Genomic DNA, 13,298 nt, shown 5'->3' with positions numbered 1-13,298 from the left:
TGCATTTTTTTTCCTTTCATGTCTATTTCGAGTGTCGGTATTTTTCTATAAATACAAATTCCTTCTCTTGGATGGGTACAGAACAACAGATTAAAAATAAGCAGAAGAAATTCACCATCCCAAAGTGCTTTCAAATGAGTGGCCCCAGCAAACAGAATTTAAAAAAACAGCACGTGATACTACATATACAATCGAGCAGGATTACAATAGAAAGAGATAAGCGGCACTTTAATGTTTCAAGTCAATTTGACGTGGACGAAGGTGGAGGCTGATTGTGACGGCCGAAAATATTGCCACCGTCAGCTATGTAATTGCGGTACACGTTCGTGAGGAAAACGCTGACGACCAGCAGGACCAACATGTCGTCTACAAGGCCAAGAAGGCCGAATGCGGCTTCCGGCACGATATCAAGTGGCGAGAGAAGGTAGATCACACAGCCAACGACGAGAAGGCTGACACGAAGGCGATACAAGTAGAGGAAGCCACCCTCCGAAAAGATTTCACTTACGAGATGACGAAACAAAATGGGAAGCTCGCGTACAGTTTCCCAGAACTAACAGGAAAAAATGAAAATAGGCAAACGATTAATATGAATACGTTTTTAATTGACCATATGTGAAGCACCTGTCGGGGTTCGCCGCTATAGCGACGATTGTAGCTGTTAATTTCGCGGATGAACGTACCGAGCTCCGGCTCTTCTTCTGAGCCGCTGGTAGGGTTCAATTCATTCTCGGTGAAACACTGAAACAGGATCGTAACCTGAAATGTAAGACATCTGTAACTTGATTGCATCCCATATGGTGGCCCTTGTGTGACTATTCACCTGCTGTCTACAAACAGGGCAACGGACTGCCCCCAAGAAATTTCCATGGGCTCTGTAAGCAAGCCAGCACCTACCTGAAAATGGAGAGAAATCTTCTTTTGGTATGTGTTAGCCTAAAATGCAAGCTTTCACACTTACAGCAGAAAACGTGACCACAGTTGGTTTCCACCTCGTAGGCAATATCATTTAGGCACACGGGACATTGATTCTGTGAGCCGTACCTCCTTCTCGGTTCAACTTGTGTCAAACATGTCACTATTAGCACCTATTTTCTTTTTTACGAACAAGGAAAAGTTTTACCACTCATGGATTCACGAAGTAAATTCATATTTTCCCTCTCTTCAGGATGAACAGTTTGTTCTCGTCTTTCATTTCTACCAAGGGCCACACACACACACACACACAAAAAAAAAGGAATTAGCACAAAAACTTAACCAACACCAGGATAAATTATCGAATAAACTAACCTCATCATGTAATATCCAAACACAAGGAGTGCAAGTACACAGGCGACTGCGCTGAGAATAACTTCTTCCCCAACACCTTCAATGCTGAGCAAAGACATTAACATTTTCCCCTGGATATCGCACCAGGGTGTTTTGGACGTTTAAATTTTTTTATTAGCTAAAAAACCGAAGTGACATTGGAACAATTTCTCAACACGGTTTCACAACGTTGATACATCGTTAAATTTTTAAGTGCACGTAGCCAAGCAGACGAAAATAAAGCCCCAGTGTCAAAAAAAACAATGGCAGTGCTGGAGAGCAACTCGAACCCTCTTCCCACAGCACCTAATACTTCTTCTTTAGCAAGGTAAAAACGCATGTTTTATTTATCACTTTATCAATTAGATTATAAAGCTTTATAATGTGACATTTAAGAATACTAGTAGACTTTTTAACGCTCGTAGTCTCTTTCATTAACGTAAGACTCGTTGACCGAAGCTCGCCATGCAACAGCAGTTGGTCGGTTCAAATGGGGTATGGGCTATTATCTCTTACATTCGAGCTGCAACAGATGTAACCATGCATCACAGCTTGGCAATCCATCATGACAATCCATCATGACTTTATGGAAATTCTAAACGGTATATGATTACCACGACTTGCCATCTCTTTGAAAGTTCACTGACTTCTCAAATGGTCACAGATGAAAGCAAATGTCAAGACGTACTCGACATGACAATAACAACAAACGTAAGCCAAAAAAGACCGAAACTGTCGTGACATTGAGTTTTTAATGCTATGCTTAAACGGACGGAACATACGTGACTGACTAGTATAACCTTTGAGAAAGAAATCAGTCACATCTTCATATTTGGCAATTTGCATTGAATGAATTATTCATTTAAAGAATCATGCTAATCGCTAGACATCGTGCATATTTAAAAACAACTCAATTGATGCCTCGGAGGGAGGTGCAAATGAATTGATATTTAGAAGGCTTAAATTGCAAATTATTAATAGGTTTATGTTCAAGGCATCCAGATGTTAATTTCTAAGAATTGCTACCCCTCATTAGAGGCAACATTTCTACCCGGCATTTGAAAGGAGATCGATAACAAAAGAAAGTATTCATCGATGACCCTGCCTACTTTTTTTTTGTTATCGGCGTTGATGACCTCAGAGGAACCCATCAGTTATGCTCTGGTTACTGAACACACCTAATGGTGTCACGGTGTTCCCAAATTCAGGTATTCAATACTAAATTTTTTGTTTTTGGCTCGAAATTTTTTTAATATAAAGTGCCATCTATTGGATGTTCTAGGAAATACTATGAATGTAAGGAGGAATTTCGTCATGCGTGAATGCTTTTTCGTTCAAAGTAAGCACACAAAAGATTGTATAGAAGCATTATGACCGTAAAAAAAAAATAATCAGGTGCCTTTCAATTCTATTCAGGTCAGAAGTTAGCAAAGGAAATCTCGTCAATAGCAATTCCACAACCTTGAATTCCGGACTTCCAAATTCCAGGTAAGTTCTTTTTTTTTTTATCATCGACCATATCTCCCGTGCATTCAGTAAACACCGTTGGGTGACTTTGCATTTTTTTTTCCTAAGTCAGTTCAGTAGCGATGATTTCAGACATTTCTTTCAATTGGCTGATTAATTGAACTCTTGACACTTAAACGTCATCCCCATTCACAATGGCACACAAAAATCAGTCACTTTGAAAAATTCAATTTAACCCCTAAAAGGATAGGGCGTGAACGTTTTTCTTTTTTTCAAAGAGTAAACTGACAATCGATTTATGAGGTTTACGGAGTGGACAATTTCTCTTGCGTTCTTCACGAGATTACGTTTGGACGGACGTGAGAGGTGGTTGACTGGTTGTCATAGGGCATTGGGCAACAGAGAAACAGGGCCAAGGGTAAACAGATTGTTGTGGTTTTAATAGGAAAAAAAAAGGACGTGGTTCGTGACCGCACACCTAAAGACCTGCAAGTACAAGAATACTGTTCATATTCACGCTTCGTTGCTGATTCTCACGATAACAAGTTAAACTAAACACATAAACTCTGCGAACGGTCTAGTCAAAGAAATATCAAAGTTAATTAAGGAAAGAAAATTCTCATATCCCTTTTAATTCAAGGTATCTGTCTCTTTTTTTTTTTTTTTTTTTGAAAGAGGCTTTGCCTTAATTAAAACAATAGGCTGCACTATGTTATACAAAGTTCGCCTCCTTCACCTGTTTTTCACCGTTCTAGAAGAATGTTTGTGAATATCGTGTCTGAACCTGTTTAGTTACGCCATGGTGGATTGCCCCTCATTATAATTTTGCCTGTTTGTACAGCTCAGAAGAAAAGAACAAAAAAAAACATGAAAATGTTTGGCAAATTGAGCTTTTGGAACGTGCAGACAAAAACGGACCTGATGACAGGTTGAACGTTGCACGTGTACAAGATCTCTCCAGGCCTGTAATTGATTAGGTTGTTAGCCTTGCGCCCAAGCATTCGTCCACCCTCATTTTTATTTTCCGAGTATTATGTTGCGTTAGGTGTCCTTTATGTAGATATTGTACGGAGGAATGTCACGCCCTACTTGCCACAGCGCCGAATGATTTGTTGCGTCGCTTTTTTTAAGGGGAAGGCAGGGGGGGGGGGTGGCTTGTCTATGCGGCTTGAGGCGTAACTCCCGCTTTGAAGCTTACAAAGTGTGAACTTTTTTTTTTTCTTCTTCTCGTTTCTTTATAATCCTATTATAAAAAAGGAAAGAAAAAAATGAAAGATAATGGGAATATGTCGCAGACCCGCTTGGTTGACGATGAATCAACTTTATGTGTTTCATCATTTTTCATGGTTTTATTTTTCTATTTTGGTCAATTTTTTTTCCTTGTTTACGTCTCTTCTTTTATTATTTGTTAATGCCAAGAACATCCTTCATTTTGAATGGTGTGGGACAATATATCGACATTGTCCGGTACCATTACCCCGAAATCAGAATGAGACGTCACAGCTGGCTGGTCAAATCTTTCCTGTAAATAACAAGTAATTAATTTTTTTAAAAAGGGGGATTTGATTGTAAGTAAGATAAAACTATACCTTTCATTCTTGATAGATTTTCGGTTTGACGCGTATTATTTGTCATCTGCCGGCGAATTGTTTTTAATCGAAAGGGTACAAAATTTGTTGGCTAGATGGCGTAGGAGAATAGTTTGTATTTATCTCTCATAGATGGCGACCGTGTTTTTGATTCCCATTTACGTTTTTCTTTATATTTACCACAGTTCTCACGCGCTTCGTTAGCAGTGCTGAACATAATAAAATCACAAATTAACAACGGTTCCCATTAAAAACCGATTTGAATGAACACGACGGAACGAGCTAGCGGGAAAAATCGAACAAAACACTTCCGTGATTTCACCGCCCCGTCCATTAGCGGCATCTTTGACCAAGTTTTCTTCTCGCTATAACATCCCCGTGCTGGTATTTCCCTAGAAATTGATCGCCTCGTCATTAGCCGTCCCGTGTTATTTTCCTATCTTTTAAAAAATTCATAATCAATTCCAACCCACGGCGCGCATTTCACCTGGCCACAGCAGATAATTACACCGTACATTACCCGACGATGCGGAAAAACATTCATTTGCATTTGAGCAAGTATTAATCTTTAAAGATGTTTTCGAAAGGGAAAAGGGCGAAGCCTCTACTTTTAAGTCCTCGTGTACTGGAAATACCTGGACCAGACTTGACATTTGGAATATGGCCTAAATACCTAATGGGCTGATTGGGCAACAGACGGAGAGTGAGAGACTGTAACGCAAACAAACAGATAAGGCAGGCACTTCCATAAGTGTCAATAAGTCAATCAACGCACACTGATATTGACCGAAAAAAACAAATACGAAGATTGTATACAGAGTTGTCTTCCGATATCGTTCCGAAAAACTGGGATTTTCCAGTGTTCTGATGAACCTAAGCCATAGGGGGCGTTCGATCCGTGGTCAACATGGCACGTAATAATTTCTTTTTTAAAGAATCTCTGTAAGACATGACGAACATAATACGGCACCCATGAAATGTTTCAAATTGGGCATAACGTAATACGTTAAGCGTCTGAGACATGTTGTTGCGTCACTGCGTGCTGCTGCAGTAGCGTCGATTCGTCGCTCTTTTGTGATTCTGATTATTTCTCGAAAGCCAGTCTGTATGTTATGCGGCGTTCAAGCCCAAACAATAGCGAAACGGCACGGCTTTCTGAGCAACAATCAAAAACATTGGGAGCCATGATGTTTGAAAACGCAGCACGACAGTTAGCTCTAAAAACGGAAGACTTGAAAAGAAATCAGAAAAAACCTGGGATCCAAAAGTCGTGGAAAATGATCCATCATCCATCGCTCAAAAGGCGGCCATCCGTGCAGTTGGAGATCGCCCAGGACATTTGCACGTGGTAATATTTGAAGATAAATAAAAGCACAATGTTATGTAGACGGTTGGTGGTGAAACATCCATCGATCAAAAAGGCGAAACTATTGAACGGCTGGACGATGACGCAACGAAAGAAAAAAAATGCACATTTATTTTTTGTACTTTTAAAAGAAAGAAACGAAGTTTTTCATCTTCTGTTATGTTTAGGTGCTCGCCTATAAACTATAATATGCAGGGCGAGGGCAGGTCGGTATAAGGGAAAATGTGTGTTGTGGTATAATAACGGGCGATGGCGTCGGCGCCGTCCACCCACCCCCCCTCACCAAAAAAAAAGACCCCGCCCATCTTTTTTTTAACGCTGAAAATCCCTCCGCCCACCACCCTTATAATAGACGTGTGTGTTTGGTATGCGGCAAATATAAAGGATATGCATTAAATTGTATGTTTAGAAAAAAAAAAAGGAAAGAAATGTTATATACTTACGTGGCGTGCTAATTGAATTTCGTATCCATTTACGGAAGTGGATGAAATCCAAAAATCCTTTTTTTTTTTATTATTGCGATTTACATTTCTTCGAATGGTTCAAGTGTTCATGGCACTGCAGTTCCATCATCATCCAATTGTATCCAAGTTTTTCTTTTGATTGCTTTTCGTAGAAGTGCTGCATTTAAATGGAATCAAAGTTAAACGAATTAGGCCGTCGGTTATGGTGGGGAGAAATTCAATCTTAACCCTCCTAGTAAATAAAAAGAAAAAAAAGGTTTTTGTTGACTCGACAGCCTCAGTTAATGTCAACATTTGAGAAAATCGCCGTCGAGCTCCGTCAAGCCGATGGATCCAGTTTCGCTGCGTTTCTCTTTTCTTTTTTTTTCTTATACATTATTTTTGTTTGGCCCTTGTTTGTTGCTGACGTCATCGATCGATAGTTTAAACACAAAGATAAAACAAAACAAAACAAAAAATAAGAAAACTCCATTATCACTGTTGTTTCAAAGAGCGAATGGTTTGATTCTAGACCTCTCGACAGTTGTTTTTGTGTTGGGGATCTACCCATCTCTTCGCCGGCGATTAGGATCTTACACGTTCCGAAAGCAAAATCATTCGACATCAACACGATTGTGTTCTAGGACGCATTCAAATGTTGTTTTCTTACATTCTAAGATCTTTCGATTTTACAGACAATATAAAAAAAAAAAAGAAATAATTTGAAAGCGGCAATAGATGGCGTTAGTGTCGCAGACGCCAACGTTCCGCTTTTCTGGGCCGCATAGATCATTGCTGGGACCGTGACGCTCTCTGTTCTTTTCAGCACCTAGCAGTTGCGTCTGTTTCACATTTGAACGCGTTTTAAACTGTAATGTCGGCGATAGAAGTGGGCGATAGTGGCAAACAAATAAGAATCGAAACTAGAGCGCAGTTTCAATAGATTAGTTTGATTTAAGATAAGAAAACGCGATACGCCATTCAAACTTTTCTTTTTCTTGTTTTTTTTTTTTTTCTTAAAGGTTCAGGGCTGCTGATTTTCTACTCTAAACATCCTCACGAAATTAAATTCAACTTAACTATTTGCTTCAATCATTTCAAAAACTCTGGTCGGGAAGGTTTTCGGGAGTTGTTGTTCAAAAATGTTTTTCATTTCTTTTTGCCGGAGTTCTTTTTTAAATGTAAATGTGCGAGGGCTGTTCCGTTTTGGCATCAGACGCTGAAACGTATAGAATTTTAACAGGGAGAAGCCCAAAAGTATTGATTTATTTTACGAGACCACGCCCGCCCAAGACCCAGCACCTCTTTTCACGAGTTCGCTGAGGCTCGTGATTCGTTTCAATCAATTTCAGAGTCTCTTCTTATTTTGATATTAGAAAAACGTCTTGATTCAAACAGACATCAATTCAGATACTGCTGTCGGCAAACAGCGTGTCTTTATACGTAATTATCAAATCAAAATAAAACCACAAATAAATAGTCCCATAAAATTAAAGGAGAATCATTTAGAAACGGTACAATAAAAAAAATGATGCCTTATCCCCTCCTTCCCCGAATAAAACTGAAAAACGATGACGAAACCTTAAATGTGTGTTAAGCCTATAGGACAGGAAAAAATCTTTTGTGTGTTTACACGAGCTCGCTAGAAAGCTGTTGGGCTAAAATGAGTCGGCACTATTTTCATAGATAATAAGTGCTGTCTAATATTTGATTTCTTATACATATACTCTATACGTCTAGAGAAATTTGAAAAGACGTAACAAGCCCTGTGTGTGTATGTTACAGCAAGAAAAACTTGGCCGTTTCCCTCTCTCGCCCCCCCCCCCCCTCCTTTTTCTTTCAAACGTCTCGTTATAAAAGAAAACGGTCAAGTGCTGGTGCTGCTGTTGGGCCAGCTGGATGGCCATCTCTACACAAAAACCATCATATTTTTTTTTTTTTGTACAGAAAGAAGAAGAAGAAGATGCTTCAACAGCAGCTAAAGGAAAAAGCATCTCGTCATCAAGGGGGCCCCAAACGGAGCTGTGTGAAAACATCGTGACCAGACAGAAAAATATGTGAAAGAAAAAACATATTCATTTGATTTGGCCTAACCGTTCGTAAGAAAAGAAAAAAGGAAATGCAGCGAAGAAATGTATGTGTGTTGCTACAGTCTTTCTTGTACTAAGTAGACACTTCAAAGTTCTCTAGTGTTGGAACGTAATTTTTTAGAGGCTAACAAAAAGTGGGGGTCAGAGGGCGCGAAAAGGCTTCTTTTTGGGGGCTGCCTTTCTCCTCTCTGCGGGAGGCTGCTGACGTCATCTCACGCGTGAAAAATCGGATTCAAGCTGCGTTTTTCTTGAAAGCATCACGTTTTTTTTTTTTCCGAAATTACTCGTTTCTATCGTTTGATTGCAACTCGAGCTGCAGGTTGAATCGATTGGCACAAGCGAAGTGGATATCCTTTGCTGCGATAGGCCTACGCGACGTTGCCATGGCAACCGTATTTTTTCCAATTTCATTTTTATTTTTTAATTAACTACGTTTTTTTTTAAAGAAAAAAAAAATAAAAATTGATGGGCAATATAACTGCGAGCAACTGGTGTTTTTTTTTTGTGGAAATATAATTACAACAATAGAATAAGAGAATAGATGTTCGCACCATGAAAAATTATAGTCATTTTCTTTTCTTATTTTCTCGTTGGGGAAGATAACAAGAAAAAAAAAAAGGGAAGACAAGGTGAATAAAAAGGAGGAGAACAGGAGGGGCGTAACTTGACACCATCGACACCTGTTGTATAACCGTGTGGTGGTGTGTAGGAGGGATAGAAGACGCGAGGACGAGGGGGCCCTTCCTCAAAAAGGAAAAGGACCGTAGGTATAAGAAGAAGTTCCATCCTCAGCGTGGGGGCCCTCTGTTGTGTTGTGCAACTATTGTTATACCGGTGCGAGGTCTTCCTTTTTTTTTTTTTTTTGTAACACAAAAAAATGCCCAATTAACTTTTATTGCCCTGGAACTCAATCACTTTAAGACAGCGCCGTGTGCTGTTAGGCTCTTTCCTTTAATAATTCCCACTGATTATTATTTCTTTTTTTTATAATAAACTGAATCGATCCCAATAAACTCGACAAGTCTTCTCTCTATAATCTGTACATGCCTGCCAACAATAAAATTCAAAATAAAAATAAGAATCTTTTTGGGAAAAAAAAAAATAAAAAATATCAGCGGGAGTCTTGCGTCACCGCGCCTTTCTGTTCTACACACACGGTGTGTGTGTGTGTGTATATATACTCCATTTTTTCTTTTCTTCCTTGCCCACTTAATATCTTTCCCGCCCCCAACTGTTCTCTCCAGTTCAAAAATAGAAATGAATTTTTATTTTTTATTTTTTAAACTAAACAATGTGCCGCACGACCCCCAGCACACATGCGCCCTTGTGACGCTCTTCGTGCATACATTCGAATTTTTGTTTTTGAAAGAAGAAGATAAATAATTAAATATTACAAAGATGAGGAGAATTGATAGATTGAATGTTTAGGCTTGTGTTTTTTAAACGTTGGTCGTTATCGAAGCAAAAAGACGGCCTCAAAAACACGTTGTCGTTCGTGATTGTGTATCAAGTCATTACCATCTAAACTCTACATCACGTGTGTTAGATGTTAAATAGGACGAGTTAGGCGAACAGAGAGGTGGGTCGGGGTTTTTTCAAGATTCGTGCAGCAGCACAGGTGAAATGTCTCAAGGTCTTTTCACTGTTTGTTTTTTTTTTAGTATGCAAACGCCCGTCCCAATCCCAAAATTCCCCCTTTTCTTCGAAGTCCATTTGTAATAAGACGTTGTGACGTCACTCGGGCGGAAATAAACGATCGATTGTGTTTGAAAATTCGATTTCCAAAAATCGAAAAGGGATATATCTATACAATCAATATTATTATTAATAAATTGAGCGCGGGGATGGGGGGGGGGGAGTATATATGTAGAAGCGGATGTGTTCTATCAACAATGACGTTGTGTGCGTCTTTCTACATCTAGTTATAGCGTGATGCAATATCCGCCGTCGGAATCTAACCGGCTCGATTGCCTTTCCGCGCAACCAAGTTTTGATAACAAATCAAAATCAAAACCGTCAAATAACGAAATATTTTTTTTTTTTTTAATAAAAATAAAATAAAGTGACATTTTTTTTTTTTTTTTTTTTTTAGAAAAAGAAATTATACACTATTTTCCACACCTCATTAAAGACCATCTTTTGAAAATAACGAAAGAGGGAGTCCTCTTCAAAATGGTCATGGAATGCAATTGAGTTTTTTTTTCTTCTTCTTTTTCAAGGTTTGATGATTATGATAAAAATAAAAAAGGATGAAAAAAAAAAGAAAAAGGTATGGTGCTGTAACGGCAATTAACGTCGAGGTGTATAGCTCGAGGCGTCGGCAGTTAGTGCGCCAAGAAGCCATTTTTATTTTTATTTTTTATTCTTTTCCAAAAATAGAAAAAAAAAAAGAAAAACTTTCTAAATTATTGTTTCTCATTTCCGGATGGTTGATTGCATTCAGAACCGCGACGACCGTCTTACATACAGAAATTTTTGAAAAATGTTTACCCCCCTTCAATTTTTTTTTTTTTTTTTTTTTTTTTTTTAGAAATCTAAGCCATTAGAAATTCATTTCAATAATTTTTTTTTTTCTTGTTTATTTCTCTCCCTATTTTCTTCTCTTTTTTTTTTATTGGGCCTATACATAAAAAAAAATGATTTCCTTTAATAGGCCTATTTGATGTAAGGAAGGGAGGGGGTTGGAGGCCTAGAGGCCCACATGAATTGAGCAGACGTCATATCGAGCTAATTCTCTTTTCATCGTCCTCTTTTTCTTTTCTTTTTTTTAATTTCTTTAACAAGCTGGAAAATAGGAATAATAAAAACTAGCGGATCTGATGATGATGAAAAAAAAATTGCCCCGTATGTCCTTTTTAACCACCAGCTCGGCATATATCGAAAATAATTAGCCTCTTTCATTCCCCTCAAAAAAATTGCTCTGCTTCGTAAGAATGTCCTCGGAATGGAAATGTAATTTCTGAAAAAATCTAAACTTCAATCTCGCTAATTATTAAAACCGGTAAAATAGAAACGAACGTCGTCTATTCTAAGAAAAGAAGAGCGGGGTGGGAGGGCGTCAAAAAAAAAAAAAAGAAGGGGGAATTCAAACCAAATAAAAGCGGATCTCTTTATCCTGTAACGACTAATAATGACAAAGAGCCGGCCATTTAATTAAAATTTTTTAAAAAATAATAAGATGTTGTGTGTCAAATAGAAAAAAAAAAATAAAACGGTAAGAAATTTCAATATTTTTTTTTTTTCAGTCGAAATTCCATGACGGGGTTTTTGGCAACCGCAACACAAAACGATCCATCATTGAAAAGTGGAATAAATTAATCCAAATGCGCCTTCGCAAGTTAGAAAAACACTTAGTCTTATCCCCTTATTCCCCTACCGCTGAAAAAATATTGAGTTAAGTTAAACTAATGAAATAATTCCATAATTTTATTTTATTTTACTTTATTTTTTTTTTTTTTCAATTTGGCCATCACTTACCCCCGGAAAACGAATCGAAGAAACTCGGGGAAAAACAAACAATACAATTCACGATTGGTTTCTATCCAGGAACCAAAATTGTAAATGAACCGCTGTGTTACTAGGTGCGCAATTAAGGGGAAGGGTATTTAATGATTTCCCCATTTTCTATTTTTCTTTACAATTTTTATTTAAAGGGATTTTTTAGGGCGCGTATAGAACGCCGCCATCCGCTCACGACACGATCGCAGACGCAACTGTTGCCGCGCCGGTCACGGAACCCACCAACTCCTCCCAAACCTTTCATCCCTCCCTTTTCTTCCTCTTTTTTTTTTTTTTCTTCTTGTTGTGTGTGTGTGTGTGTGTCTCTTTCTCCCTGAGGGCAACGCCCACTTCTGCCAGCAAAAGCGAACCGGCCAGATTCTGAGGTAACAGCAAACAATGTGTGTTGTTTTTTGTTTAATATACACGGCAATTTTTTGTTTCTTCAAAATGATGATGACCTTCTGTCTGTCGATGTTCATTTGTTTTTTTGTTTTTTTTTATTTCCGTTCAATTTTACAGCTGAAATTTAGAATTGGTTGGTCATTAGAATAGGGTGATCTTTGTATGCGGTTTAGACGCTAAAAAATTCATTATTCGAGAAGTAATGCGATTGGCTAACAAAATGACGAACTCATCAAAATTCAAAACAAGAAATAAAAAAAAAATAAATAAGGAAAATTTGTCGCTAGGAAAATCGCAATTTTTGCATATTCAATTTGGCCCGGTAGGTGAACCTTAACTCGCGATTCAAAAAAAAAAGATGACGCGCATGCATAAGGGGAATCAATGACCGTCGTTTTTCTTTTGACGTGCAATCTAACACAGGCATCGCATGCGGCGGTGGGAGGAGACAGAGCTCCACCCGGCGACGCCTGGGCGGAGCTCACGTTGAACCAATCAGCAGGCCGATGACAAAAGGTGGCAAGATGGCGAGCGGAGCGATTTAATTGGTTGTAGCTCGACCCCGTTGATATGTCTGTATATATATATATATATATCCCCCCCCCCTTCTTCCTCTGCCTAACATTTCTTTTTTATCCTCCACACACCCCCAAAACCCCCCTTTACCCAGCCCCCTTATTTTTTTTTCTATCTTCAATACCCTAGTTATTTATACTACCTTTATATATATATATATATATACAGGGGGGATATAACGTTCGCTTTTAATAATGCGCACATGTAAAACAAGTACATTATTTAGAGGCCATCGTTCATTATTTACACGCGTATATACGCCGTGTTTGACGTAAACCCGCTTTTTTTTTTTTTGCATATTGTTCGTATTTTATGGAGGTCGCGGCATTTATCCGAATTGACGTCGAAACCCTTTTTTTTTTCATTCATTTCATTTGATAGAAGATGATAATTGAAAACAATCAAAAATTTGTTTCAATTTGAACTTTGTTTTGCTACGATGAACGTCTCTTGTTGTGCGTACCGTAATTGTACGATATGAATGTAACAGCTGATGCTGATGCTGCGGACATTGGCAAACACAACAGATGGTTTGCTTGTGCCTTACATAATAAAT

At 38.4% G+C, this 13,298-nt stretch overlaps 1 protein-coding gene and 1 long non-coding RNA gene across 3 annotated transcripts; one reads left to right on the top strand and one right to left on the bottom strand.

Moving 5' to 3' along the window:
- Positions 1-32: 32 nt before the first annotated feature.
- Positions 33-1,535, bottom strand: LOC130685864 (E3 ubiquitin-protein ligase RNF170-like). 2 transcript variants are annotated; one of them, XM_059494281.1, is made up of 6 exons: positions 1,291-1,535; positions 1,124-1,197; positions 962-1,060; positions 824-897; positions 625-759; positions 33-553 (listed from the first exon to the last, which is right to left on the bottom strand). In XM_059494281.1, the coding sequence occupies exons 1-6, from the start codon at positions 1,392-1,394 to the stop codon at positions 242-244; spliced, it is 798 nt and encodes a 265-aa protein (XP_059350264.1). In that variant the 5' UTR covers positions 1,395-1,535; the 3' UTR covers positions 33-241. The 2 variants fall into 2 exon arrangements, with proteins under 2 accessions (XP_059350264.1, XP_057365135.1); XM_057509152.2 differs by having other exon boundaries at positions 39-553; positions 824-893; positions 958-1,060; positions 1,291-1,534.
- A 770-nt stretch (positions 1,536-2,305) lies between these two features.
- Positions 2,306-8,574, top strand: LOC130685883 (uncharacterized). The gene is made up of 4 exons (XR_008999727.2): positions 2,306-2,516; positions 2,591-2,647; positions 2,725-2,796; positions 8,121-8,574. It is a non-coding gene; the product is annotated as an uncharacterized LOC130685883 (long non-coding RNA).
- Positions 8,575-13,298: the final 4,724 nt, after the last annotated feature.

Source organism: Daphnia carinata, chromosome 2, assembly GCF_022539665.2.
Source record: "Daphnia carinata strain CSIRO-1 chromosome 2, CSIRO_AGI_Dcar_HiC_V3, whole genome shotgun sequence".
Taxonomy (NCBI): domain Eukaryota; kingdom Metazoa; phylum Arthropoda; class Branchiopoda; order Diplostraca; family Daphniidae; genus Daphnia; species Daphnia carinata.
This window is presented reverse-complemented; position numbering and strand designations above follow the sequence as displayed.

Coding starts and splice junctions, on each gene's coding strand:
- LOC130685864 (XM_059494281.1), bottom strand. CDS start 1,394: ATGTTAATGTCTTTGCTCAGCATTGAAGGTGTTGGGGAAGAAGTTATT. Junction 1,198..1,290: donor TTTGGATATTACATGATGAG/GTTAGTTTATTC, acceptor GGCCCTTGGTAG/AAATGAAAGACGAGAACAAA. Junction 554..624: donor ATAGCGGCGAACCCCGACAG/GTGCTTCACATA, acceptor TTTTCCTGTTAG/TTCTGGGAAACTGTACGCGA.